Genomic DNA, 27780 nt, shown 5'->3' on the forward strand with positions numbered 1-27780 from the left:
TGACCTTGCTCTGGTAATATAACCGCTGTTTAAAGAAGCCCGTGCACAAACAGATCAGGCAAAAGGTTCAAACCACATTTGTGACCCAAAGGACAATTCTGCATTCCAAGCGAATGTGCTCATGTTACCGATTTGATGAGTGGGAAATTATTGAGGACATTAGCTGATACGTTTTTGAACTGGAGCGATGATCGTAAGATCTAGCCTTTCTTACAGAGCAAGAAAACCTAGTGCGCTGAAAACATCAACAAAAACTGTATCAGGGTTTTCCCCTCCTTTTGCCCTTAAATATTTATTCTACCTCGGGTGCTGCGACTTATTTGGAAAGTGTACTTCGGAATAACAAAGTCGTGATAAGTCGCATTGACCTCATCAGATGCGCACCAGACTGCTTTGCAGATGGTGAACCCAGTGGCGATCGACACCCTCTCCCATAATGTCAGGTTTTGCATGGTCCTAGCTGCATATGAATCGAAAAGAGGTCCATAAGAGCTTTGTGGGCTCGACCTTGATGATACGAAGCTGTGTCGGAAGAGGAACCAGAATATGATATACTTAGCGGGCCTATTTTCTACTTGTGTATATGAGATGTTTTAGCTAATAACTAACAAGTCCGTATATAAATTTACCATTGGATAATTAGGAACCCATATCTACCCCTCATCAGGTAGAAGATTAGAGTTCAACGCATACCTTCAACCCGAGAAAGCCGAGACCTTGGCCTCTCTACCTTTCTTACATTTCCCCTAACCTCATAGACGTACTGAATAATAGATCTCGCGAATTTCCATATTATGATCAAGTTTTCCTAGATTATCGCCTTGTCCTGGAAGACATGCAGTACCTGACTATCTCAATCTTCAATTGCGTGAATCGCATGCGATAAGATGTCTCCACGACCACCGCCCACGCTTATCAAGGGCTCTCTGGCGTCTGGCGAGGGAGTCCTTATACTCGGCCTCTTTCGCTCAGGCACTAAATCACTTTATCACGCCATGCGCATCCTAGGTTACGAGCATGTTCACCACGCCTCGGAAGATCACGACGGCGACAGCTGGGATCGGATCGCCGAGGCGGCGCATGCCACATTTCCGATTCTCAGCCGGCTCAAGGATAAGCCGAAGCCGGCAGGGTTTGGGAAGGCCGAGTGGGACTGCGTCTTTGGCGAGTTCCAGGCCGTGAGTGACGTCGCTTCCGTCTTCGCGCCGGAGCTGATATCGACGTACCCGGGCGCCAAGGTGGTGCTGGTGCAGCGGGACTTCGAGAGCTGGTTCTCTAGTGTCGACATGGTCTTCATCAGCTCCATCCTCGACCCGCGCAGGAAGCTCGTGTACGACCTCGTGGTCAGGCCAGTGAGAAAGCTGCACTTCTACGTCGGTCTGCGGAGCATCTGCATGGGGCTGTTTGGGGCGACCACGGCAGAGAAGGCGAGGCGCAGGGCTAAAGAGGTCTGGGAGACGCATCACGAGACGGTAAGGAGGATGGTGCCCAAGGAGCGGCTACTGGACTTCAAACCGGGTGAGGAGTTGTCTTGGGAGAGACTTTGTGCATTTCTGGGGAAAGAGATTCCCGCCGACGTGGGCTTTCCGTGGGTGAATTCTAGGGCGGCCTGGGTTGGAGAGACGGCGCAAACGGAAGACAGGATCGTGTCCGGTTGTCTAATTGCCTGGGCCTGGTACACATTGCCTGTTTTCATGTTTTGTGCCGGATATTATGTTGCCAAGTTGACATAACCAGGCAGATGTTCGGCCGCTGTGTAGAAGATTGCGTGGTCTAGGTAAGTCAAAATGCAGCAATGCCTCTTTTGGAGTTCGGACACAGAGTAATTTTATCGGACATATATAGCTTTTCTACCGATCCGGTTGGCAGCTTTGAACTGCAGAAGTAGACGTGAAAGGTCATTTCTATGTGGAGCGCCGAAATTATTGTATAGATCCTGGAATACATTCCAAAGCTCATTTTGTTGCTTGGCCTAAGGGTCAGTCTTGACTACACGTACGTCTCAAATGACTTGCCAAGTGTACTCGGATCCCTACGGCTTAAACATCGCGTCCCAGTACGGGCAACGATGGCTTACTCGCCTCGCGGACGACAGGTTGCATCGAGCCTAAGACCTACACCGATGACCTTCAACTCGAGTACGGAGACACAAGGCGTAGAATTGACACGCCTCGACAGGCTTGTCAAGATTTAATGGATGTGCCTCGGGACGTGGGCCGTTGAATTTCACCACAGAACGTCTATCTAACGATGACTATCCCGGCACGTGTGCACTTGGGTACCGGTATGCCATCTGAGTTGGCTATAAAAAATGCAAATGGCGTTCTCAAATTTGCGGAATTGCAGCCAGTCAGGCAGTCGACAGCAATCGAGGGCCTGCACTCGGCAACCCAATCATTCAGCAACAGAGAGAAGAAGAAGAAGAGAAGAGGCTTATATTGTGAAGCGGCAGAAAAAGAAGAAAGGCGAGTAATACACTGCTCCGCTCATTGCTCACGCCCCATGTGCAGCACAAATGTGGCTTGTTTGTCGGTCAGCCGTTCATCACCGGTCCAGGACTAATTGATTGGCCTACATTTCACTTATGGAGCCATGGCATATGCATTTCCCTTGGCTTAATCTTCTTTTGCGCAACCAGATCGGAGCTCCTTCGGCTACTTTATTGGCCTGATCCTTTGCGTCGGAAGCTGATGTTTCTTGGAATGTTTCTAGTGTTCGCACGCAAGAATTTCATTCTACTCCAACTCTCATCCGCGATAGCGCTGTTGCTGAGCAATCGAGAATCGCTCGCTCGGGTATCTATGCGCCCAATTCAATAACAGAGACATGACAACAGCCACAGTGACCCCAACGCTGCCGGCTAGTTGGGAACCAACCGTTGCCGGCTGTCTCAGCACGAGTGACTTCTGGCAGTGGGACTACGGCCCTGCAAAGGACAAGCGGACAGTTCTCGGAGGCCCATCACAGACGACGAACTGCCTCCCAACGGCATGGGCATCCGACATCGTATATTCTGGATCGGAGTGTCCGCCGAATTACACTTCTGCGTGCCAAGGAACTGATACCCTCAGCGCAGTCACCTGTTGCCCATCGTATGTTCGGTTCCCCAGGCTCCCCTGACATTCATGATCGTGAAGTCGCTGACAGAACATATGTATGGTATCGCAGCCTCTACCGATTTACCTGTGTTTACCCTGTTTCTTCGCTATATCACGGCTCCCAATTCCGATGTATGTCCGCGTGGGCGACCTCGAAAGCCGTCCGCGTGACGCACACCAACTTTGTCGAAAACAATCTGGCCGTGGAGACGCAGACCGCCCAGCCAAACCTGCATGTATTCGCTTTGGCGATTATATACGTCACGTCGGTATGTTCCTGATCGGACGCTTTCGTAGTCTCTCTGATGCCCTTGCGGATGTTGATAGTTCACATGGCAGTCTTCTGAGTCCTCGGCAACCTCTGTGGAAGGCTCGAACGATCTCACGGCCATTTCTTCTCAAACAGACATCTCCTCTTCGTCCTCCAGCTCTACTGCACAATCCGCCTCTCGAGATAGCTCTTCAGACACTGGGATCAGTACAGGTGCTTCTGCCGGTATCGGTATTAGGGCCGCGGTGGTCGTGGCATTTCTGGCCTTCGTTGCATGGTGGATGTACCGTCGGAGAAGGTTTCCGAGACAGGTGTCCGAGCTTGGTACTGACCACTCTCCGTACACTCCGGAGATGGCCGGTCAAGAAGTATCAAATGTCGGGTACAAAGATCCAAAAGCTGTACCGCCAACTGGATCCGAATTACCCGACGGTTCTCCGGCAGCCCAGGAACTGCCAGCCTACCCGCATTAAAGCCTTGATTAATGAGTATCGCTGCTATAACAGCCAAGACTGTCACGGTAAGCGCCCCACGCAGACTAGCATACAAATACTCGTAGATGAGGGCAATGGTCTGTTGTCAAACTCGGTCCTCAAGCTGGAGGCGGTCGGCGCCGCAAGCGCGACGTGGGATCTAGTCTTGTTGAGCCTCGATATGCTTATCTCGGTTGGATTTTTGAAGGAGCAGCACAGGTTCTTGCGTCGGCGTCAGCGCAAGACAAATCGCCGTAAGCGGCTTCTTCCTGCGTAACCCCCATCCGTATTTGCCGATTATTCCCACCGTTTTGAGTTGAAGATTCTCTCTGACAAAACTTAAGCCATCAAATATGGGCTCTCAATCTGGTGACGGTCGACTGCTCGCGAGCGCGGGCTCCGCAGACATAATGTGTATGCGAGTCCTCTGAGTCTCGGGGGTGCTGACTCTGTCTCTTCGCGAGGACGGGTATGCGACAACCGCTTGTTGAAGGATGCAGTTTGACTGTTGTTGAATTCCGTGTCAAAATTTAATTATATCGTATACTAAATCCTTCTCATCAGCTGTATGTATCTTGGTATAGAACAGGGTCAAATTCAAGTATGAGCAGGCCTTGTAATTAATGATATCTGTATCGGATTCAACATCCAGCGTGACGCCAGAGGTGCTCTGCCCATAGTCCACGCAGCCGTGTACACCGAGGATCAAGGAGCATACTGTTGGCTTGGCCTATTAAATACATCACCTGATCTTGCAGGTATCTCCATTCCGTAGCTTTGTCGATGGCAATGCACTGAGATAACCATGGGTGTCGTTGAGAGGAAGTAGAAGTGAGCTGTATGGCACTGCCTGCATCAAACACCGACAGTCCAGGCGAATGGTTGGGGAAAGTTGACGCCAGCTGCATAACAGCGCCTCAATTGATGGACGATTTATTAACAAGATTACATGTCTTCAAGCTTCTTCCTGGTTTCCACATTCATTTCATCTCTACTTTCTCCATCGCATGCAAGTGTAACTACGTCGAGGCTAAGACCCCAAGTCTGTATCCACAAAGATCACCTGCAAAAACAATAAGCAGGCCTCACGGGAGACGAAGTAGCATTTGAGACTGGCGCTTCATCGCAGAGAGAATATTAGCATGGCTTCATTCATCTACTGTTCCCTCGACACTGCACAAGCATCTATACGCCTCATCCGCCTCATTGCCGGCCATGGCCCTGCTCAATGCGAAATCTTCCACCCATTCCTCCCACCTGCCTCCTCCAGAGCGCACCTTACCATGAAAATCCCATACGAAGCCTTATCCTACACGTGGGGTGGCACCGAGAGAACCGAAACCATCATCGCCAACGGGAGGTCCTTGGAGGCAACCAATGACCTCTACCTCGCTCTGACTTCCCTACGCCAGGAAGATACGGATAGGATCCTGTGGATGAAAGCCATCTGCATTGACCAGGAAAATGCAAGAGAACGGACTCACCAAGTTAGACAGATGGCCAGGATTTATGAAAGTACCGATACAGTGATCCTATGGCTGGGGCAGGCAACATACACAATAAATGTGGCACTGGATTCATTGAGGCAGTTGGAAGATGAGAGTAAGACAGTTGCATGTAGGAGGTGGAAGAAGGTGGATGTACGATGGGGGATGCTTTAGTCAAAAATACAGACGAAGTTGGCAAGACGACACCCAGGCCTTGTTTCGAGGCAAAGAGAGAGGTCAAGGGACCTGTTGGACAGACCATGGTTTGAGAGGGTCTGGATCATTCAAGAGGTAGCGAACTCACGGAGAGCGCGTGTTTATTGTGGGAAAAGTCGGTGTCTGCCCGTGTATCGCTCTGTCCCCACATCTCTTCGCCGTCAAGCCATCAGACCATGCTCAGGCTATCTTAGACATCATGCCCGGTCGATCAAGAGACGAATCATGGTGGGTTCAAAAGCTCGATCTTTACAAACTTCTTCGCAAATTTCGCTGTAGCAAGGCTACCGACCCGTGGGACAAGGTATATACCATTATCCGAACCGCGTCTGACTCCGAGCTGGAAGAAGTCCTGGTACCTAGTTATGAACATACTGACCGTCAAGTCATTCAAGAGACGGTCTCATCTCTCTGACATATCGACATTGAGTCCCTTCCTGGCGCGTCGGAAGGATACTCGAATGCTATGGTCGATGACCAGTCCATGACCGGGTTCCTCAAGACCATTGACTCACTGTGTGCGGCAGCCATGGACCAGCACCTTCGTGTTTATCGCGGCAACGGAACAACGTCCTTCTACGTCTAAAAGGGACGCAATATCCGTATTACGAACGAGATGATAAATCTGGCGGACAAGCAGAGGCATAAATACGAGATCGATACTTCGATGAAGCGGCAGCGAGGCACCCGTCACAGATCGTGTTCTATATTCTGCGGCGTGCTCTTTCAGTATCAAGGACAAATTCGAGGTACTATTGAGGGCTAAAGGTGACCGGATCCAATTGACACCCAATTTGTTGAAAACGTTGTTGGAAAATGAACCAGCGCAGACAGAGGCGGCAATGAAATTGCTTAAAGAGCACCAAAAGGCAATCGGCTTAGTGAGCGTCTTTCGCCGCAAGGTCCTGACAGAGAAGGGCAGAAGATGGATGTAGAGCAAATGTTCGACGAATTTCGGTCGGAGTGGGAAGGATCTGGTGTATGATCTTGATGGGACGAAACTGTAGGTTGAGGAGGCCATACGCGCTGTGGACCATCATGGACAATTTAAGAGTGTTTCCACATGTAGTCTATCACTTGATGGCCACTCGCACTCCCTTACCCTTTCTGGGCGGACAAGTAATAAAGGTAGCATAGCATGTAATTAGCCATAGCACTATAGTACTCTTGAGATGAAGCTTTATCATATCAATCATATCTACAGCCGGAAGTCAGTAAGAGTGCCAATTTCAGTTTCTAATTTAGTTAAAACTTATGAAATAAAATAATCTGTAAAGCTATCACGAGCTTTTTAGAAAGTAGGAAGCAGCTGTATTACTAGAACTGCATGCTTAAGGGCAGGATATGATGCAGCGGTAGCTTTAGCATAGCAGTCGACGTATTTCCAAGATACATTGATTAGAAGGATGTGTCAAAAAGTCAACATGGTCAGTTCTATTTCAAGCCATATAAACAGTCCACGTTATGCTATAATCCAGGTCATGCAGATAAATATCCAAGTGTACTTTGAATATATCCCTAAGTGATGATGACCCATCTTCCTGCCCATGTCCGCCCTGTCCCGGCCAGTAAATCAGACGCCTCGATTTGCGAAAAGCGACATTGTTGACTTTTGTGAGCAACTACCGCTTCTAAAGGATAGAACGGGTGATAATTGAAAACAGGTATTGCAAATCGGGAATGTACTGAAGACGTTCGTAATTACGGAGCAGGACATTCAATAACACTTGACATTTGGATATTCGGGTGTCGCAAGAGCTTTTTGTGGGGCATGCGACACGGGGATCTATGAAATGCGAAGCCGTCGACGGGTTTTCAGGTGGCCAGGAACACAAGACATAACCACACATGTCAGACATAAACACACAAGTCGAGGGTCGTTCGTACATTGGCCACAAGGATGAATCGATACACAGAGCATAAACAGCAGCAACACAAGGCCGGTCTAGCTTGCGATGCGAGATGCATGCGGATGGTTTATGTGGCAGGCCAAGACAAGCAAGATTCAGGAAACACAGTCAATCTGACAAACGAAATCTGACTTGCTTGGTCTTGCAGGGGAATAGTCGAAGAGGCATCTCTTTCATAATTTTCCAGAGGCTAGTCTTTGCTGCGGCAGAATGTGCAGCAAGTGGATCGGGAAGGTCGAGTCAAGGCTGCAACTAAAGTACGAAGTGTTGGTATGATGGTATGATGAACGTAGAAATATACCCAGAAATGTCGTATCCTGATCATCGGAGCGGATTATAGAGAGGAATCTCCCATCATACCCAACATTTGCTTTGCGAAAGCGGGTAAGTCGAGGGCCATGCTGCGGAGACATTTGAAAATGGCTGCAGAGGGCCCATCAACAGCACCCCGTTCGCACTTGGATTATGGCCTTTCATGCTTCACCTGTTTGCCCCAATCACGAACTTGCTGCTTCTACCTCAGATACAATACACATGTAGGTAGAAGCCTCTTGTTCGCCCACGCAATGGCTCTATCAAAGACTCCCGGCGAGGCTAGCAGTTTCTGTTCCTGAGTCCATCCGCTAGTTGAAGAATGGCTGAATGGTCGCCCCGTGTGCGGGCGGCGAATTGGGGGCCACAATTCTTATCAAGGGGTCTACGTCGACTCTGCAGTGTCACACAGCTCACCAATGGCCGGGAGGCAGTAAGCTGACAGCCAGAATAGGCAGCTCGTCGGCAAAGGTTGGTGCCCGAAATATGGATCGGATTTATTCCTCCCGTTCCCAAATGTCTTGCACACGCTTTACCTTCCAAACAACCTCACTTATTTCTTCGCTGCTTTTCCACTCCCTTCGGAATACCTAGCATGCAGAAGCACTCCACATTTGTGAACTGAGACAAGCATTAGTGTCAGCATGCCAAACTTGGATCCAAGCTACCTCGATGCACCAGCCATACCGGCTCCTGCAGGACATGTATCGGACTTTGAGCATCCTGTTCGCATAAGCCTTCACCTGTCGCAGTTCCCCATCCATCCTCTCTTGAGGTCTCGCAGATCACATAGGTTACTGACACCCAGCAGGGTGGCATTCATCGATTGGCCTATTTTGCTATCATTCTCTGCGGTGCCCTGGCAGCCCTCTCATCGCTATTTCGAATCGCTTCTCGTATCATGAAGAAACCTCGGCACATTGGCATCGGGGACTTTCTGTTGGTTGCAGCACTGGTATGTGTCTCCTTGCAGATTTTCTTTACGCGCCCCGGAGAGACGAGAAATTCACAGACTCTACCCTAGGGTCTATACTCGGGCTTTCTTTACCTATGCTACGAAATTGCCCGATTTCCTGGTTTCCTTGTCCATGAATGGAACATCAGACTGCGGGATACCGTTGACTTCTCCTGGGTAAGCACACTGAAAGCATCTGAATCATCCATCAAGTCATTCCAATGCTGACTCTGGGCTTTCCGGGCGTAGCGACTTCATCTTGCCTCCAACTTCTACGGCCTTACCCTACTTTGTTTAAAATTGGCCATCCTGATCGACTGGTTGCATCTATTCAACCCTAGAATGCAGCGGAACACGGTATTCTGGACCATCCATGTGCTGCTTATCATGAACACCATCTACTACATATCCGCGTTTTTCTTGGATAGATTCCGTTGCAGTCCAATCGAGAAGACTTGGAACCCTTTGTATGTCGGCGGAAGTTGTCCGATAGACGCAAACGCTTTGAACATTGTTTCTTCACTCCTGAATTTGATTTCCGATTTCATCATTCTTCTCCTCCCTCAGTGGATCATCTGGAGGTTGAACTTGACCAAGGCCAAAAAACTTGGTGCCTCTCTACTTTTCGTGATAGGAATTTTGTAAGCTTGCCCGGTCTGCTTTACCTTTTTTTCTCTGGCGGAGGCACATGCGTTTGATCTTCCATTTACACACTCTCCTGTGTCTGTTATCTGATGAGTCCGTTGTCTGACTGACACCTTCCCAGTGCTACGGCTTGTGGGATAGCACGAATGGTCTATTCGATCGAAACCCTCTACTCGAAGGACTACACCTACATCTACACCACGGTCGGACTGTGGAGCCTTGGCGAACTCACATCCGGTTTCCTCGTCATCGGCGTCCCTTCGATTCCCAAAGTTTACCGCAGCCTTTACTCACAGCCCGACTCTATCGTGCATACCATGGCCACCAGGCTTCGGGGTACACGCACGGCGGACTCGGGTGGAGGCGCAGGACGAGCTCATCACGTCGAGAGCGGCAGTGGCAGCGCGAACTTGCCATCGTGGTTCACACCTCGGCCATCAAGCCAATCGCGGGATATGTGGAACATCACCAGAGACGACGGCTATGGTTTGCTGCCGGACCAACATGGGAGAGCTGCTTACGTAGAGGCGTATCCGGACCCTGCATCCAGCGTAGAGCTTCCAGAATACGCCATAATACGGGAAACGCGGGTACAAATCAGCAGTCAGCCAAGACTTTACAGTGACGGATCGATCAAGTGGCAGGACCCGAAGTAGTGGATGTGAGATCGAAGAAAAATATCCCAGCCGCAGCCGTCAAACGGGAAGTATTGCGGAAATAGTCAGCATACTTGATAGCAATCTATGTCTGTTTCATCCAGTCTGTCCACTTCAAATTCGAAAGCATTCACGCCATGATCGAGCTCTGAGCTCTGACCGCAGTTGAGGCCTCTGACATTGGGCCCGGGTATGTGACATTAATGCTATTGCTAATTCAGCCGAGGCCCCCTTTGTGCCATTTCCTTTGTAATGATGTCTTCTAAAACTCAGCAGGACCAGGGTAGAAAACCATTCAACTAATTTATCCCCGTGGTGTCGGGGCAAGACTTTCTGTGTTTCAACCCAGCATGCACCTAGGCAACCTCCGGAGATGAAAAAGGGGTCCTCGCGGGAGCCTTGTACCTACCGAGGTACCTAGCTTTGTACACAGTGATACCTAGGTACAGCTCGTTAAAGGAATGGCGCTAAGTCTCTGCTGACCGAGGGGGCCAAAGTCAATGCATCCCGCAGTGTGTACTTAGGTACATGTGTAAAAAGAGAAAGAAAACGTTTCTCCGAGCTTAAGTACTGTTGTGTAACCATGGCAGCCTCGACCAACTTTCTTGAAACTATTCCCTTCGTAGGTGGCTATATCCGTAATTGCCGAATTTCGATTGATGCCAACGCGTGAAACAAGCGCGCGAACATGCAAACCTCACAGAGATTCATCACTTGGATTTAAACAATGGCGACTTCCGCACACATTCTCAAGATGACTGAGTGCTTCCGAGTCTGCATCGCGGCCGAGAATCTCGAGGGACACGCAACCCTACCACTTCATATCTCATTCTGAACGGGGGTTATACCCTACATCATTGACCCTACCACATCACCCAGAATTTGGGCAACACAAATCACGATGTCGATTCTCATCCGCGCAAACGACGCCCTCGGCATCAACCCCCCCTCCGGAGTGGACTCAGCCCTGTCTGTACACGGTTCTGACTTCCTCTGGGCTGTCACGGCGATCTTCATCGTATCCTTTGTAAGTATCGCCCACTATGGCCCGGTCCTCACAATTGAGCCTTGCTATTCTAATACTAAAACTGCCTTTTTCTCCCAGCTTGGTCTCCTCGTCTTCTGCTTCACCACTCCTGAGAGCGATAGAGTCTTCCACTACCTTTTCACGTGTGCCCTCCTAGCCGGCTCTGTTTCCTACTACGCCCAGGCCTCTGATCTTGGTTGGAGCGCTGTTGAGCAGGTTGACGGCAGCGGAACCCGCCAGATCTTCTGGCCAAGATATGTCAACTGGGCCGTTGCGTTCCCGTCTGTTACCCTCGCCCTTGGACTTCTATCAGATGTCTCGTGGACAACCATCTTCACCAACATCTTTATCTGCTTGCTGTGGGTCGTCACCTATCTTGTTGGTGCCTACACCACCACCGTCTACAAGTGGGGCTTCTTTGCCTTTGGAACCTTTGCCTTCGTCATTCTTGCCATGAGCACGCTCAACGAGAGCAGGGAGGCAGCGCAACGCAGCGGAATCACTAGGGACTACATGATCCTAGCAGCAATTGCGAATCTTTGCTGGATCTTGTACCCCGTTGCCTGGGGATTGACCGATGGCGGCAACAAGATTGGCGTCACCGCCGGTTTCATATTCTTCGGTGTTCTCGACATACTGCTCGTTCCTGGCTTGAGTTTCGTCTTGGTGTTCCTCTCACGCAAGTGGGGCTACGCTCAGCTGAACCTCGACCTCAGCGAATCTCGAAGCGGATGGCACGCCAACAGCGACCGGAAGGAGCCAGTCTTGGAGGCACACCGCGGCTCGTCGGTCTAAATAAACCAACGGTGGTGAGAGGTTGTTGAAGGACCAGAGTCCTTACATGTGTGAAATCTTGACTTGGGATTAATCCTGTCATCTGCGAAGATATATTAACGATGATGGTTTGGTGGACTTGAGGGGATGATAACATTTCTGCTTGACATAAACATTTTAGTCGAACATAGGAAAAATAAAATATGAAATTGAGTGGCAATGAAAATTATTGATCTTCCTCGCTATGGACTACAAAATCCCGATCTGGGAATCTGAAGAAAATATGATTGGAGAACGTCCAGGCCTGATGAAACCAGAAAGACGGACATCTACATAGTTTCTACGCTAAGCCAGAATGAACAAGGTGTACTTGGTTGAATTAAAGGTCAACTTTTTTTTGGATGTATATTGACAATTTGCTGGTCACCAGGGCCTCCCCACCGGACTCTATTGGATCAAATATCATCAAGTAGAAAGGTTTTGTTGCGTGTTTCATGATTTTTAATGGCATGTAAAGGTTTCTGCAGTGGAGTGGAATGGAGTCAATCACAATTAGTGAAGAGTTAAGTATTTTACTTTTGGGAAAAATTACAAGAAATGAAAGAGACCGCGGACACGTCCCTACAATTTGTTTTCGAATCAGGAACCATGACTTCACTTCCTCCCTTAAGGATACGTATCACACGGGCCTGGTAGCTCGTGGATTCTCAGGGACGGGAATGCTTCCCTCATGGCTCTCTTCCCTCGGCCTCTGAGGGTCTTCCAAACCTGTCGTCCTGGGTTCTGGTATTACAGTGACTTCGACAGGGTCCTCAGAGCTCGCAAATGCGTTAGCACCAGGCTTCTGAGCGTCCGCGCATCTCTTTCGCGTACTGAATGGCGTCATAGCATGGCCGACGACCCACCACGCGAACAAGATTGGGAGAGCCTGGTATTCACGATTTGCACAGCCGCTCCATATTTGCACTAGCAGCAGCCAGGTACTGTGTGCCGGAAAAGCCCATCCCACTCTGTACCATCCGGCCTGGAGCTCCATTGGAAGGTCGACACTGGCCAGGTTCATCAAGATCCAGGTGATTATGAAGAGGGAGATCCACGCGAGAGGGATCCACGAGCCCAGCAGCACGTCATAGACTTGCCAATTGATATCGAGGAAAAGAATGTAAACCAGCCAAGTCTCGAAAAACTGCCCCGCGTTGACATCCCAGTCCTCTTTGAAGGCCCAGATGTAACCTGCGACGGCCAGACCGGCGAAAATGGCGTAAATTTTGCCAGTGACGAATCGAATAAGCCAGATGTCCCGTTTGCGCATAGACCTGAAAATGTTTTCCGTCATCATGGACATGTTCAGGATGATATTGATAAATACGGCAACGAGCTGTGGGATCAACATATTGACCGTCGTGAAGAACCCGGCGCTGCCCTGATTGGTAGGTTGTATAATGTCTGGGGCTGCCAAAATTGGGTTGACATAGGCAGCAACTGCGGCGGAGTTGCTACTGTTGAGCTGTTGAACAGCCCTGGCGCCACCGGGGGTGTGATAATAGGCACTTCGACTGGCAACGACAAGCGCTTGCAAATTCGCAGAGATCAAGCTGGCGATGGTAGGCCAGCGGACGGCGTTGTACACATAAGTGACGGAATTTGAGGCATTGTACGCCGCAGCACCAGTACTTGCAGCGCTTGTGCTGTTGATGGCAGAGCTTAGTCGCTTCGAAGCACCCGAGTCAATATAGACTGCCCCCCAGTATTGGCCCTTGCACACCGCGTCCCTCGCGGCTTGCTCGCTCCGGTAACTATTGATCGGGTCGGCCCATTCCAAAGACACAAATTCGTTGGATTTCATGCCGGAGTAAGCGCCCTTGACAGCCTGGCCTATATCACCCCCATCGTTGTCGACGACGAGGACCTTGAGTGCATGGATCCGATCGCGTTCATGGAATGCAGAACCAGACAGATATGACATGTCGGCCAGCACCAACAGCAAAATCACGATGAATGTGAACGCAAAAATGTTCCTGATAATCCCTTTGATGCGAGGCTGCCAGAATGGATCAGTGATCCGCATGCGGGGTGGGCCTTCTGGCAGCCCGCCTTTGCCCTTCTCTAAGCTGGAAGGCGATGACATGGTCGTCGCAATTGAGAATTCTATCAAGGTCAGTACAGTGGACTAAGGCTGCTCTTCCCAGGTGGGTCTTACAAGGACTGCAGCGTCTAGTGACCTTGATCGGTGGCAAGATCGCCAGGGAAGACGGAATTCAATACAGCCAGGGACCTAGCAATTGGACATTGAACTGGGAACAGTATACCGTTGCACTGAGAAACATCGCAGCATAAGATGTAATTCCACTATGAAGGCCAAGGTTGAGAATAACAAGGAAAATACGCGACAAAATCTCCTGTACATATTTTCTACTACTCTGAATGGAGCCTTATTTGACTCCCCTGTAACGTGACCGCAACCGATCTGTCATCGGAGCCAAGTTGTTGTCTTGAATAGTTTTTGTCAACAAGAACAGTATTATTAATAGAGCCATCCTCTTCCAACGGCGCCAATGCCTGGTCGTTTTCGTGTTGCCTCCTTGTCCCAGCATTCGGGGTGGAGGAGGGGTAGGGGGAGGTAGAAATGGCTTCGGATTAATTGTTTCTGTTTCTCGGATTAATGGTTTTCTTCCTTCCGATAAAATTCCATAGGCGGCCAGTCATCGGCCGTTGGGCTAAGCGCGAAACCCGTTGAGCCCTGAATGGGTCAAACCCGGTCAGATTTGACGCAGTCAGAGCCTCAGCCGCAGGTGTGGTATCGGTTCTTCGCACCGATCTGCCAAGCCAATTGGCCGGTTCTCAGACCGTTGCGTCACATCAATGCAACTGTCAGCTTGCAGGATCTTGGAGTACGCAGATGGCATTTGAGGACGCACCACCTACCTCAAAGCTTACGAATCAATCTACAAGATACAGGGGGTGATCCGAATTCGCCTCGCAGTATACGAAGACTGCTATCGTAGATAATTCCATAGAAGGTTAGCCCAGAGCAAATATGTATGCTGGTGAGGCTGTCCCTGAACATGTGGGATTCTTGCGAATTGTACGTGATCAAGAACAAGACACATTGCTTATTGAATTGAGTTGCGATTGAAACGGTGATTAGCTCGCTCTTGAATATTATAATCATTTGCCTCGAAAGCGTTATGGGAAAGGTAATTATCTATTCAAATTTCTCCTTGTCAAGGAGAACCCGACGAAACGTGAACAGCAAGAATCAGCGGCCTAGAACATATTACCTGAGAAATCACAACATCGGCCACCAATCCAGCCCTTTAACCGCAGGCCCCTTCATGCCTTGGCTCACCCTGGAGGCAATCACAAAAGAAACACCGTCAAGCCTAATTACTTTTTCGCAATTTTCCTCTGGGCAGCCATGCCGTACTTGTAGACTTTCCACATCAGTCCACTGCTATGGCCGAAACGGACCCGCTCATGCGAGAACTTGATCGCGTGTTCCACACGAGGCATACTAAGCCTGTCGTACCCGGCCACCGCTGAGTCCAGCGAGGTATTGTAGCATAGCTGTTCTGCTACATCCCAGCCGTCTTTCAGAGCAAGGTTCGCGCCGACCAGCACAAACGGGTTCACGACACGGTTCGCATCACCAATGAAGACGACCCCGCGCATCCGTGCGTCGTGCTGAAATGGTTGCTTCTCATAGGCGGGTCTGATGAAGGCAGTTGATGGGTCGGTCGCCTCGACGATAGTCTTGAAGGGCTCATCGAACATCGAGGCGGTCTTGAGCGCCTCATTCTTGAGCGCGACGAACTCTTCCGCTGTGAAGGGCCCATCATGGGCGTCACGTGCGGGTCCTGTCTTGCTTACTGCCCAGCCGATGGTTTCAGCATCGAATGGTGTGTAAATGCAGCATACACCTTCACCCGATGACATCTGGAGGCCGTAATCCTCCTCCACGGGATGTGGTAGTCCTTGGGTCAGACGAGAGATGCCGCCGATCTGTGTCGCGCCTGAGTACTCCATCTTCAAGTCGAAGGGCCGGAAAGTCTCTCGGATCTTAGAGTTGGCCCCGTCTGCGGCTATGAGTAGGTCACAGTCCTCGGTATGTGTTGTGCCAGCTTCGGCGTCCTGGATGGTGACTCTGATCTGTCCGTTCTGCAGGCGCTCGGCGGACGTGCAGGTACTTTGCCATTGAAATATTGCGTTTCCCTTCTCGGCATTTTCCAAGAGGATGCGCTTCAGATTCTCTCGCGTGATGCGCATGGTCGCAGCTGGCAGATTGCCGTAGGCTTTGGGAGCGATGTCCGCGAGAAACTTCCACTTGTCGCTCCATACGTTGATAAGGCCACTGTTGAGAGTTGAGTAGGGACGGATGCTATCCAGTAATCCCAACTGTTGCAATGCAAATAGGCCCTCGTCCGGACTGCCGCCGGTTATATCTAGTGTGTAGTTGGCTTTCTGGATGGAGTCCTGTCGAGTCTCCCTCTCAAACACGGTGACCTCGGGACGTTTCGATGATAAATTCTGAGGCCATAATTGATCAAGGGCGGAGACGAAGGCCAGAGAACCGATCCCGCCTCCTGCCACAAAGATGCGCTTTCCAGAGAGAAATTGCCCTGGCAGGGTTGTCATAGTACTGGCCATTTCCTTGCGTGTAAGACGTCTGTTGATCTCAATGTTGGAAGATGATGGGCGTTCTCAATATTTGCAAGTCTTCCTAGTTGGCAGTCAGGATGTTACATCGATGCAACTATTGTACTGGCACCTAAATACATGAATAGCTCGGGCCATTGCACATTTCATTTGATCTCCTCAGACTAGATTCTGAGTGCAGCACGGGAAAGATTACTTTGAGCTGCGGAATGTCAAGTCCGACAAGCTGACGTTACACAGGACTGATCACGTAACTTGAACCGCTCATCCGGAAAAATGGTTTTGTCTGCCGGATTATCGTTTCGGAACGTCTAAGATAATGGTACTTGTGCCTAACGCTTTCAAATTGTACCTCTAGAAATAAGCACTATTCTTCTGGATACGATGTTAGGGGTAGGATACTTCGGGGCATTATGATGAATTTGTTCGTCGATTATCAAGTCCCAGCCCAATTTCAGCTGCAAGTGCGTGATAATTACTCTGCTTGTGACCAGTTGGTCTTCAGGAGGAATTTTTGTTGGTGACATCTTTCTGGATAAGTAGCTTCAGTACGTTTCTTTCAAGCTTCTCACTGTGATCATAGCGCCCACCTAGGTACCGTGAGGATTCTCCCGCACCTCCGCCTTTCTGCAGGGTGTGAGACAAGTGCAACCTTCCTATCACACATGGATCAATACCGATAACGGACCCGAATCCGATCGAGAAAGTTCCTTTGATCATTCGAGGCTGGAATCCCACATGTCTCACTTGGGCCATTCCCGCCATGCGGGCTGGGAGTTAGGCATTTAGGCAAAGCTTGAATAGACAGCCTAACCACGTAGGTAGGTACTGCTTACGGTACTTACGTAGTACTCCCTCCCTGTGCTTAGGCATACCCTTCGGCCGAAATCATGAGATCCGTCTTCCGTCGCCACAGAGGCACAGCACTCTAACCAAGATTACTCTTTCACACATGTGCACTGCATAGATCCGCCGTCTGACAGAAGTGAATGGCAACAAGGCGCTACTCTAAACAGCTGACAGTAGGTACTTATGTAGCCTGTCGGTGTCCTATGTTGGTGATCCTTTCGGGCGTAGGATACGAAGCAAAGCAGGAACAAAGGCACTCATCGGTTTTCAAACGAGCAAATTGGGTTCCATGCCTTTGTTGGCCCGGTGTTGGGGGCTGGTGCTGCAGCTGCTGCGCCGGCCTCCCGCGCCCCCTGCCATTCTGACAGCAGTTGGGCACGCTTCCCCGGCGAGCTATCCGCGGCAGCACAGCGCCACCCACTCTTGGACCACACCTCGTCCCATCCCATCTCTCTCCACCCACGCTGCTCCAAGCATTTTATGGAAATATCTTAATTTCATAAACCCGTCTTATCGGAGGCATGTTGCCGAGGAGAGGTCACAGCATCTGCAAAGACTCGAGCTGTTCCTGACATAACCCTGTGCAAGCGCAGCCTTAGCCAGTCAGCAAGCCAAGAGGAACATTTGCCGAGGGCTTTCGACCGACCACAAGGACATCAGAACCTAGGACCTATCAACATCATTTCTCCGTCCACAACATTATGACACCTATAGAGACCAGCCCGACACCCCCAGCGACGGCGACACGCGGCCAACGTCCCGGCTATGCATGTGATGAGTGTCGACGTCGCAAGCTTCGGTGTGACGGACGTCAACCACAGTGTAGTTTGTGTCAAGGAGCGGGAATCGTGTGCGAGGTCACGCAGCGCGGCCTACGAGGGCCCAAGAAGGGTTACCTGAAGGCTCTGAAGAACCGAGTTGTGCAGCTCGAGGCCCTTCTAGAGAGCCGGCTCAGGGCCCAGCAGCGACAACAAGGACAGGATGAGCAGCAAAATGAGCAGCAGATTGAGCCGCCGAATGAGCATGCGCAGCAAGGATCACAGAAGCAGCAGCAGCAGCAACACCAACAACAATATAGCGTTCTTATGGAGAACACCAGTGATGACGATGGCCTCATGATGCCGACCCCCCCAGAGCTTCCGGTGGCCCCTCTAGCTCCTCTTACTCTGCGTGCAACACCGCCTGCACCCAGGCCTGCGACGCCCGTGCTTCCGACGCCGCCATTGGAGTACGCAGACATGACGGTGTCAGAAGCACCGGCATTCGACTTTGCCCATCTTCAGCTGCCAGCGGTGGACTTTTCCGTGTCGAACCAAGATATGCTCCTTTCGTCTGGCAGTTTCCTGGCGGACTTGGGCTCCCTGCATGAGGACGTGTCTGCATCTCTTCTGCCACTGCCAGACACGCAGGTCCGTGTGACTGGGGTCGTTCAGGCTGAGCTGTAAGTCAGGCTGAAGAATCTGTTGTGCCCGTGGTGAGTGAACAATGTTTGTAAATGAGGGTCTAACGGTTGGATCTTGCTGTCAGAGACCAATTATACTTCGATCGAGTTCATCCATCAATTCCGATCCTCCACCAGCGACGTTACATGGCGTGGTCCCGGTCTAGGATCAAGAGGCCATCGCGCACGTGCCTACAGCATGCCATGTGGACGTTGGCGGCGTTGCTGTCTGCCGAGTACCGGGACATGGTGGACTCTCTGTACAGCTCAACGAGACAGATGCTGGAGGCACACGGCGTTGAGAGCAGCGATCCAGGTGGCAGTGACACAGAAGTTCTCCTGGCCTGGGTGCTTGTTGCGTTGTGCGAGTCTATGCGGACACGATATCGAGAGGCTTGGATGAGCGCCGGCCGAGCGATTCGCATGGTACAGGGCCTGCGTTTCCACGAGATCGATAGTCCTAGGACCTCCAAGGAAAGACGTCTTTCCGTAACTACATCGGCAACCCCAGAGATCGACGACTTCACTGAGATCGAACAGAGACGTCGTGTCTTCTGGATGGCCTACTTCCTGGACCACCTTCTCAGCATTCGCCACGATTGGCCTGTTACCCTACACGAGCATGTGGTAAGCATTTCAATCACACATACACAAAGAACAATGATTGCTTAGGGCTATGTATTGATATAAAGGAATTTCCTGCGATAGATCTGCACACGTTTACCAGTCCCAGACTTAGAGTTCCAGACGGGGCAACACGTCCTGGGTGATTTCTTATCAGAAGCCATAACAGAGCCTAATCCCAGAGTCAGGTCCCCATTCAACGAATGTCTGATCACGGTCACGATTTGTGGCCGTGTCCTGCTTCGTGGGCAGCAGCAGAACATATCCAGGGCATACGGAGACATCGGCTTGGATTGTGCCGAGCAGCGTTGGTGGCTGGACGGTATCCTCGCCACCAGGCTCCAAGTACTATCGCAATGCTATCCGTCGCCGGCCGAGGCCTACGAGCCAATGCTCCTCTTCGCACATGTGCTGGCCCCTGCCACCATTGTGTACTACTGTAACGGCATGATCGAGTCGCTGGTGAGCCGCGGCGACCGAACAGAGCCCGACGAACAGGTCTTGGAATATCAGCGTCGCGCCCTGGACGCTACTGCCACAATCACACGCCTTGCCAAGGCGTTGAGTGAACTGCATTTTTCCAAGGCAAGCTGGGATCCGCACGGTGCAAATGAAGCAAAGTTTCGCTAACGGTCTCAACCTAGGTGCATCCGCTGACACCAATCCCCTTATTCATCTGCGCCGAGTTCCTCTATGCCGACCGCAAAACCGAGCCCTTTGGTTCTCAGCTCCAAGAGCTGGCCGACGCATTATCCCAGCTTAAGAACGTCAACAACCTGGAACAAAGCTACCTAGACCTACTGCCACAGTCCTGTGTTAGTAAGCTGCCAGAGCTAACAGCCTAACAGGATGGTACTCGGCAACTCCGAGAGTGTACATTTGAAAGGGGTTGAAGAGGAGGGTGTGTGGGCAACTAAAGCGGGACTCATTTTATAGAGGGCCGATTTTGCCTCAGAAACAACCATCAACGATGTCGCCTCATTTGGAGCCATGCCAGGGTGAGAGTTGACTTTGGGCATGTTCTAGGTAACAAGTGCGCTACAGAAGGGTATCCCATGTTCGTGGTGGGTAGATTTGACTCGTTTGCTTTTCAGTAATGTTCAATGGTTCTGTTCTGTAATGTGACTTTGCGCTGGTAAGTCAGTCACTGTGCTATCACTAGTTGGATGACTTTGTGTGATGATACGACAGATTGATACTAAGGGCTGGGCCAGGCTGACATGACCTTGATAGTAGCGATTTGTTAGATGTACATCAGCTGTGCTCTCATAGAAAAAGGATGTATCTGTCGTGTCGTCTCCCTAGAAAGCGAAAATAAAACTTCCAGAACCCAAGGCCTATGGGCACAAAATTTTCCGGAGCTGTCACAGGATATGGAAGGCGACCGTGGGCGAGGAAGTCTTTGAGGGGAGCAGGACCGCACATGTTCGATAAAGTTGAACCGGATGATAATTGCCAGTATGTTGCTTCTTAGCCACGAAAGCCATATATGGCCTCTGATTCCACGGTCACCCATCAAGTCACTTTATTAAATAGATCCGACTTTCACATGAGCAACTGCAGATGCCTCTATCATATCGATCAATTACTCAGGTACCGATAAACGAAGAGTGGAGCTAATCCACGGACTGTTCATATAGCAGACACCCGCAATATCCGTGCCCTAGTATTTGCGCAGTAGTATATTGGGAGCTTAGTTAGAAGCTTCATATTGCCTGCCAAATATGCATGTAGAGTTGAGACAGAATATTCTCGTGTTCTGCATACATGTCTCAGACATCAGATAGCCTTGTGTTACTACATCGTCTTACTTTGAACCTTTCATATTGTAAGTGGCCATTGTACGCTCCATCATGTGCTGCTCCACTGTTGGAGCCGCGTCATCCGCATCCAATGCCGCGATCTCTTTGCCATCCTTGCTGAAAGCCTTGTCAAGTGGGCGAAGTTTGTAATCGATGTTACCGTCGAAAAAGAACACCACACTGTACCGGTCGTCCGGTGCCCGGTTGATGACCCGGTGGATGCTGCTCTTGTAAAGGCCGCCGGTAATGCGGCTTATCATGTCGCCCATGTTGACGACGTATGCGTCCCGTTTGGGCGGCACCCCAACCCACTCGTCCGTGTCGACATCCTTGACCTCGAGCCCGGCATGGTCGTCCTGTAGCAGCAAAGTGATGGCTCCAAAGTCGGTGTGCGCGCTGCTTCCCAGCTGACGCTTTCCCGTGCCGGTGGCAGGGACGGTTGGTGGGTAGTGAAGCAGGCGCAGCGGGCATGCTGGATCGTTGGATTTGATGCCGTCAAACACATGGGGCCCATATGGCAGCGTGGCCGCTATGAGATCAAGCACGACGTCGCAGAGCCGCTTCATGGCGGTGTAGTAGGCCTCGACGGGCTCGCGGAAGTCGCGAGCAGCGAGAAGTTCGGCCGGTGGCCAGACATTTGGCCCCATGAAGAAGCGGCCCGCCTTGACACGGGGGTCTTCGGTGGGCATATCCTGCCCAGCGAAGAATCCTTCCTTCAAATCAGGCAAGACGTGATCCTCGTACAGCTGTTGGCCCATGGTGTCGTAACCGCGGAACCCGACTGTCTTTTTGGCGTCAAGTGCGAGTTTGGAATTGGTGGGGAGCGCGAAGAACCGGGCGGCGGCTGCGAAAACAGCCGACTGCAGCTCTGGCCCGACGCCGTGTCCCGTCATTTGGAAGAAACCCGTCGAGAGGCATGCCTCTCGTACGTCGTTGACTACCTGCCGGGCAGCATCACTTTTAGGGTCCTTTATGAACGGCGTGATATCCACTAGGGGAAGGTAGAATGACGACGACTTTGCCGCAGGCATGGTGATCTGGTGATGACCGTTCAGCGAATAGAAGTGAAGTTCTACGCCTTTTCTCTTTGTATTGTTGAGTTAAAATAAGTAGGCAAGCTTCAATCACTGCTCAAGATTTACAATTTGGTAGATGCAACGTGAGGTGCCATTTCAAAATCGTTTTTATATATTTACGAAGTCATTAGTTGATGACTTCAGCTATCTTCCGTAGGATCCCAAAAGGAGAATTTCGGAATCTCTCTACGTGCATGGTATGCATGCAAGCCTCGTGGGCTGTCAAATTGTTGCTGCTATCGGCCCACTCGGGTATTTGTGCATGTGCTTACTTCCGGGCCGCCTTTTGTATTTGGCGCTTACCGGCTTTTTTGCAGTCGATGTGTCTTCAAAGGTAGTGCCGTCACATGGTTCCATCTGTACTAGACTCATACTGCCATATAGGCGGTACATATTTTACTCTGTTACTGCGTGATCCCTTCGAAACTAGGAGAAATTTAATTATTCGCAGGGAACGGAGTCGTGCACATTGACATTTTGTGCAGGCTTTTGCTTGGTTGACCAAGGACTGATTGGACATTGCAGTGGTAAGCAGGAGTAATAAAACTCCCAAATTTCTCCGTTCGATCCTCCTAGAATCCAGGATTATTGTATGCCATTGTACGACTGATTCGAACATCGAGATACACCTCTCGGAAAGGGGACATGCTTTGATAAAGATGTCCATTTTCTCGGCTAACTCATGATACACCCTTGGAAGTTCTTTCTAGCACTTCACCTGGCAAGTCTGTGGTGTCTATTTCTTTCTTTCTTCCTCGCTTCGTACTACATCACCTGTCACCCCGAGTCTTCGGTCATGGCGCTCCAGCAGAAAGCAGCCGCCCTTCTGGCGTCATTTCCCGAAGTTTCAACGTATCGTTGGTCCAGCAACGACGATTCAAAGCGCTTTTCTGTAGAAAACCCTGCTACGGGCCAAAAGATCACCACAATCCAGGCTGGAAATGCTGAGACGGCCCACGCGGCTATTAAGGCGTCACAAGAGGCATTCACCTCCTGGTCAGCACTGTCCCGACAGCAGCGCTGCGAGTACTTGATGCGTTCAGCGGACGAGCTCCAGAAACATCTCCACGAGCTCTCGCTACTTCTATGCCTGGAGAACGGAAAGCCACTCAAGGATGCAGTTCTCGATGTGTTCTTCTTGGTAGGAGTTTTCCGCTACTTCGGGTCTATCAGCGACAAGCTGCCCTCGGAATTCTTCGATCAAGGCAACGTCTACTCGGCCGTGATCTATGAGCCTCACGGCGTGTGCGTGGGGATTTTACCGTTTAATTGGCCACCTGTCCACGTCGGTGGAAAGTTGGCCCCTTGTCTCGCAGCCGGCAACACCATGATCTTGAAACCGGGAGAGCAGGCTCCGCTGACAGCAATTCGCATCGTCGAGATCCTGGAGACAATTCTTCCCAAGGATGTGGTCCAGATAGTGCCGGGCGTCGGCCCCGAAGTCCCGCAAGCCCTTGTCGAGCACCCTCTAGTGAAGATGGTGTCCCTTACGGGATCCACTCAGGTCGGGGCGAAAGTGGCCCAGGTCGCCGGAGCGTCACTGACGGCCACGGTGCTCGAGCTGGGTGGGAAGAACGCGTTTGTCGTGTTCGAGGACGCCAATGTCGACGCCGTGGTGAAGGACGCCATCGAGGGTGCCTTCTTCAACAAGGGCGAGGCCTGTACATCCGCCTCGCGAATCCTGGTTCACAAGAGCATATACCAGTCCTTCGTGGACAAGATGTCGGCCGCGGTGAAGAAGCTGCGCACGGGAGATGGCATTGAGGATACAACCCACGTTGGACCCGTGGTTTCCCGTGAGCGGCAGAAGCAGGTTCTGGAATCCATCGAGGCCGCCAAGAAGGAGGGCGCTCGCCTGGCCGCACAGGGATCCCTGCCGTCTGGAGAGCACGTCTCCAAAGGCTACTTTGTGCCACCGACATTGTTCGCCGACGTGACGCCCGAGATGAGGGTTGCAACGGAGGAGCTCTTCGGTCCCGTCGTGTGCGTCAGCTCGTTTGAGACGGAAGACGAGGCCGTTGGTGTCGTCAATGCCTCTGATTATGGCCTCTTCGCTGGCGTGTACTCGACTGAGTTCGGCCGTGCCATGCGGGTCGCCCGCCGTATCGATGCCGGCGTGGTTCTGGTCAACAATTACTACCGTGGAGTCTTGGGAACACCATTTGGTGGCATGAAAGGTTCTGGATACGGCCGTGAGCATTGGATTGGCACATTGCGCGAGTGGAGCAGGATCAAAAACATCAGGTACCCAAGTGGCCTGGGCCCGATACCTCAATGGCGCGGAGCTACGGAAACCACGGAGGGCTGAATCTGTCATTCGCCGTCCTTTCAAGGGACTAGTGTACTATCCCAGCATTAGGTTCATGTGTTTTATTTGTGAATCACCTGCAAGTAGCAGCAGTCAACAAGTACATACAGACGAAACTCGCTAAGCCTGAATGAACATGTTGATCAAATCAGAAATGCTTATATCTTGAGATTCCTTTCTGCTTAGGGATACTTCACCTGTAGCAAGCGCTTTTCTTCGTTGGCTGAGGACTAGGTCAATTGGTAAGCGACACGTCATTCGAATAAGGTGTTTTATTTTTTACACGAATCCAACGTGTATTTTACCCATTCAATACCTCTTGAGGCAATTAGACAATGTGATTCGCGTTTCTTTCCTGGCGTTCGACTATTCAATGCAATGACATTTGCCCACACCGCTTACTTTCAGGTCCAGATGTGTGTAAGGAAGAATTGTGGGAGGTATGCGGAGGGATCTTACGTAGCTAGTAAATCGAAGTAATTACCACGTATTGTGTGTATGCTGATCTATGCGGGCCAGAGAAAAACATTGAAATCCTCAACACAAAACACTCACCAGATGGTTCGATTCCAGTCGTCCTGCCACGAAAACATTCAAAATCTGTGTTCTAGGTGCTACACGACCAGTCGAATCCTTCTGCAAATTAATCCGCAGCTCACGCGCGGAGAAATTTTGACTTCCGTACCAATGCATTGATTACTCGCATGGTATTTCTTACGTTGAACTTCTGGAGGCGGAATATTTCAAGCCCGCATCGCATCCTGTTGTCAACTATGTGTTTATTTCCCGATCTTGAATTACACAATGTCTCCTGCTACAAAACTCAAAATTCAGCCTTGGATTTTACTTTTGACTCGTGTGTGAGAAACTCCCCGAGGCATTGATTGTTCCATTCCAATCATTACTCAGTGATTAACGGCCCTCGAGACTATTCGCAATGAACGATCCAGGCGATGGTTTTGACTTCTTGATAGTCGGAGGTGGAACCGCGGGTCTTGTTGTCGCAGCCCGTCTGACTGAGGATCCCAATGTTCGAGTCTGCGTCATTGAAGCAGGGGCATCCAAGTTGGGAGACCCCAATGTCGATATGCCAGCGTCCGTGGGCAGGATGCTCAATAACCCCGACTATGACTGGACCTTTCATAGCACACCACAGGTGCGTATTGAAGTTGTCGAGGGCCTGTTCGCCGAGTGTGTCATAGAAACTGACAAACGGTTAAAGAGAGAGGCCAGAAACAGGGTGTTTCACTTGCCACGCGGGAAACTGCTTGGTGGCAGCAGCGCCATCAACTTCACGACTTATGTGCGGCCCTGTGCAAAGGACATCGATGATTGGGTCTCAGAGTTGGGAATAAAAGGCTGGTCGTTTGCCGACTTGCTGCCGTATTTCAAACGTCATGAGCATCTAGAGGTAGATCAGCCCAATATAGCGGAGCGCAACACAACGGAATCCCCTCTGGATCCCAAGCTTCACGGAGTGGAAGGGCCAATTCACACATCTCTGGCGACCTGGCAGATACCATTTGAGAAGCCCCTTCTTGATGCTCTGGGTCAAGTGTCAGGCCAATCTCCACCCCTCGAGCCGTACAACGGTAGTCATCTCGGGTTTTACAGATCATTGCTCTCCATAGATCGCACGGGCAAGCCGATCCGAAGCTACGCTGCAAATGGGTTTCTAGCTCATGCAGTCGATCGCCCGAATCTGTGCGTGCTCACCGACGCTAGGGCTGCTAGAATTATCCTGGCAACTGACTCCACTGGTGTGCCCGTGGCGCGAGGTGTGGAAATACACCACCAAGGAACGAAGAGGGAAGTATTCGCAAGCAAGGAGGTTATCCTCAGCGCTGGGTCCTTCCAATCCCCTCAGCTTCTCGAACTCTCTGGGATCGGAGACCCGGAGACCCTTCAGGAAGCCCAGATACCATGTGTCCTGTCGAGTCCTCATGTGGGCAACAACCTCCAGGAGAAGACCATGTCGGCCGTTGTGTACGAGCTAGGCTCAGGGGAAATATCCTTGGACTCGGCCTTTTTGGATCCAAGCCTCGGGGCCGAGCATTTTCGTCTCTACATGACTACAGGGTCTGGTGCCCTGTCGGGAACAGCCAACCTGATGGGGTTTGTTCCTTTTGCCTCCCAAGTCAGTAACACCGTGTTGGAGAAGACCCTGGGCACCGTTGAGTCGAGCAGGCCGCGGGTGCCCCGAGATGCTCTGTTCCAGGCGAAGCAATACAAAGCCATCACCAGCCGTCTCCGCGATACAAACTCGGCCAGCATCCAACTCCTCGGCTCCCCAGCCAATTTCGACATCGCACAAGGCCATGCAGACTGCTCCAAGCTGGTCCACGGGCCACCTGCCGGATCAAGCAGACCCTGCTACGCTCTGATCGGCAGCAACATGTACCCCCTCTCACGAGGCAGTGTCCACGTCCGCACCTCGGACCCGCTGGACGAACCGGCTATTGACCCGGGGTTCTTCACACACCCCGCCGACGCACATGTCCTCGCCGCGGCGGTGGCACTCGCCGATCGCGTGCTTCGGTCGGAGCAGCTCAAGGGAAGGGTTGGGCGCCGTGTGGACCCTCCGCCTGAGGTTGACCTGCAGGACGCGGACACTGCACGGGAGTTCGTAAAGGACCGCATTGTGACGTATCACCACGCATTGGGAACTTGCGCCATGGGTCTCGTGGTGGACGAGAGGCTGCGTGTCAAGGGCACGCGCGGCCTGCGGATCGTTGATGCGAGCGTGTTGCCCATGCAGGTCAGCGCTGCCATCATGGCGACTGTCTATGCGGCTGCTGAGAAGGGCGCTGATATGATCAGGGAGGATCACGGCATTCCCATCCAAAACTGAAATCTAGACACGAGCTTGAAGTCTTACATGCGTCCAGTTGCAGCTCTCGTGGTCGTGGTTAATCCAAAATTCCATGTCTAGCTCGGTCTAAACGCTCGGGTCAATGTAGGGGACCGCATTGCTGAAATGTCCATGAAGAGGCTCGGAATTCTTTGCGGCCCATCGTCCATGGACGGCCCCCATCCCCAATTATTCAGCAAGTATCCCGTGATTAGATCTCTCCGGTGGAGTTACACGGTCGCAGACGTAAGCAAAGAAGCGATCTAGCTCAGAACTTGTGTCACTGCAAGATGTCATGTGCTCCGGGAGTCGCATAAAGTCACAAGATCACGCGGATCTGGGGCTCGTG

At 51.2% G+C, this 27780-nt stretch overlaps 11 protein-coding genes across 11 annotated transcripts; 8 read left to right on the forward strand and 3 right to left on the reverse strand.

Annotated features, from left to right (window-relative positions):
- Window positions 1-887: 887 nt before the first annotated feature.
- J7T55_001649 (uncharacterized protein) lies at window positions 888-1733 on the forward strand (the record flags this gene model as incomplete). Its single annotated transcript, XM_053130132.1, has 1 exon — window positions 888-1733. The coding sequence occupies one exon, from the start codon at window positions 888-890 to the stop codon at window positions 1731-1733; it is 846 nt and encodes a 281-aa protein (XP_052991909.1).
- A 1093-nt stretch (window positions 1734-2826) lies between these two features.
- Window positions 2827-4119, forward strand: J7T55_001650 (uncharacterized protein; the record flags this gene model as incomplete). Its single annotated transcript, XM_053130133.1, has 4 exons — window positions 2827-3092; window positions 3169-3367; window positions 3426-3729; window positions 3929-4119. 4 exons carry the CDS (start codon window positions 2827-2829, stop codon window positions 4117-4119), a joined length of 960 nt encoding a protein of 319 aa, XP_052991910.1.
- A 1006-nt stretch (window positions 4120-5125) lies between these two features.
- Window positions 5126-6131, forward strand: J7T55_001651 (Heterokaryon incompatibility protein 6; the record flags this gene model as incomplete). Its single annotated transcript, XM_053130134.1, has 3 exons — window positions 5126-5444; window positions 5662-5900; window positions 5976-6131. 3 exons carry the CDS (start codon window positions 5126-5128, stop codon window positions 6129-6131), a joined length of 714 nt encoding a protein of 237 aa, XP_052991911.1.
- A 2280-nt stretch (window positions 6132-8411) lies between these two features.
- J7T55_001652 (uncharacterized protein) lies at window positions 8412-10023 on the forward strand (the record flags this gene model as incomplete). The annotated part of the gene is made up of 5 exons (XM_053130136.1): window positions 8412-8492; window positions 8579-8722; window positions 8792-8899; window positions 8972-9363; window positions 9489-10023. The coding sequence occupies 5 exons, from the start codon at window positions 8412-8414 to the stop codon at window positions 10021-10023; spliced, it is 1260 nt and encodes a 419-aa protein (XP_052991912.1).
- Window positions 10024-10924: 901 nt separating this feature from the next.
- J7T55_001653 (uncharacterized protein) lies at window positions 10925-11845 on the forward strand (the record flags this gene model as incomplete). The annotated part of the gene is made up of 2 exons (XM_053130137.1): window positions 10925-11050; window positions 11129-11845. The coding sequence occupies 2 exons, from the start codon at window positions 10925-10927 to the stop codon at window positions 11843-11845; spliced, it is 843 nt and encodes a 280-aa protein (XP_052991913.1).
- A 658-nt stretch (window positions 11846-12503) lies between these two features.
- On the reverse strand, window positions 12504-13952 carry J7T55_001654 (uncharacterized protein; the record flags this gene model as incomplete). The annotated part of the gene is made up of 1 exon (XM_053130138.1): window positions 12504-13952. One exon carries the CDS (start codon window positions 13950-13952, stop codon window positions 12504-12506), a length of 1449 nt encoding a protein of 482 aa, XP_052991914.1.
- A 1259-nt stretch (window positions 13953-15211) lies between these two features.
- J7T55_001655 (Zeaxanthin epoxidase) lies at window positions 15212-16471 on the reverse strand (the record flags this gene model as incomplete). The annotated part of the gene is made up of 1 exon (XM_053130139.1): window positions 15212-16471. The coding sequence occupies one exon, from the start codon at window positions 16469-16471 to the stop codon at window positions 15212-15214; it is 1260 nt and encodes a 419-aa protein (XP_052991915.1).
- A 1559-nt stretch (window positions 16472-18030) lies between these two features.
- On the forward strand, window positions 18031-20239 carry J7T55_001656 (uncharacterized protein; the record flags this gene model as incomplete). Its single annotated transcript, XM_053130140.1, has 4 exons — window positions 18031-18770; window positions 18857-19397; window positions 19479-19892; window positions 20039-20239. The coding sequence occupies 4 exons, from the start codon at window positions 18031-18033 to the stop codon at window positions 20237-20239; spliced, it is 1896 nt and encodes a 631-aa protein (XP_052991916.1).
- Window positions 20240-21201: 962 nt separating this feature from the next.
- Window positions 21202-22227, reverse strand: J7T55_001657 (uncharacterized protein; the record flags this gene model as incomplete). Its single annotated transcript, XM_053130141.1, has 1 exon — window positions 21202-22227. The coding sequence occupies one exon, from the start codon at window positions 22225-22227 to the stop codon at window positions 21202-21204; it is 1026 nt and encodes a 341-aa protein (XP_052991917.1).
- Window positions 22228-23068: 841 nt separating this feature from the next.
- J7T55_001658 (NAD/NADP-dependent betaine aldehyde dehydrogenase) lies at window positions 23069-24580 on the forward strand (the record flags this gene model as incomplete). The annotated part of the gene is made up of 1 exon (XM_053130142.1): window positions 23069-24580. One exon carries the CDS (start codon window positions 23069-23071, stop codon window positions 24578-24580), a length of 1512 nt encoding a protein of 503 aa, XP_052991918.1.
- Window positions 24581-25517: 937 nt separating this feature from the next.
- J7T55_001659 (Oxygen-dependent choline dehydrogenase) lies at window positions 25518-27431 on the forward strand (the record flags this gene model as incomplete). The annotated part of the gene is made up of 1 exon (XM_053130143.1): window positions 25518-27431. One exon carries the CDS (start codon window positions 25518-25520, stop codon window positions 27429-27431), a length of 1914 nt encoding a protein of 637 aa, XP_052991919.1.
- Window positions 27432-27780: the final 349 nt, after the last annotated feature.

Source organism: Diaporthe amygdali (assembly GCF_026229845.1).
Source record: "Diaporthe amygdali strain CAA958 chromosome Unknown NODE_21_length_814164_cov_65_183785, whole genome shotgun sequence".
NCBI classification, from domain to species: Eukaryota; Fungi; Ascomycota; class Sordariomycetes; order Diaporthales; family Diaporthaceae; genus Diaporthe; species Diaporthe amygdali.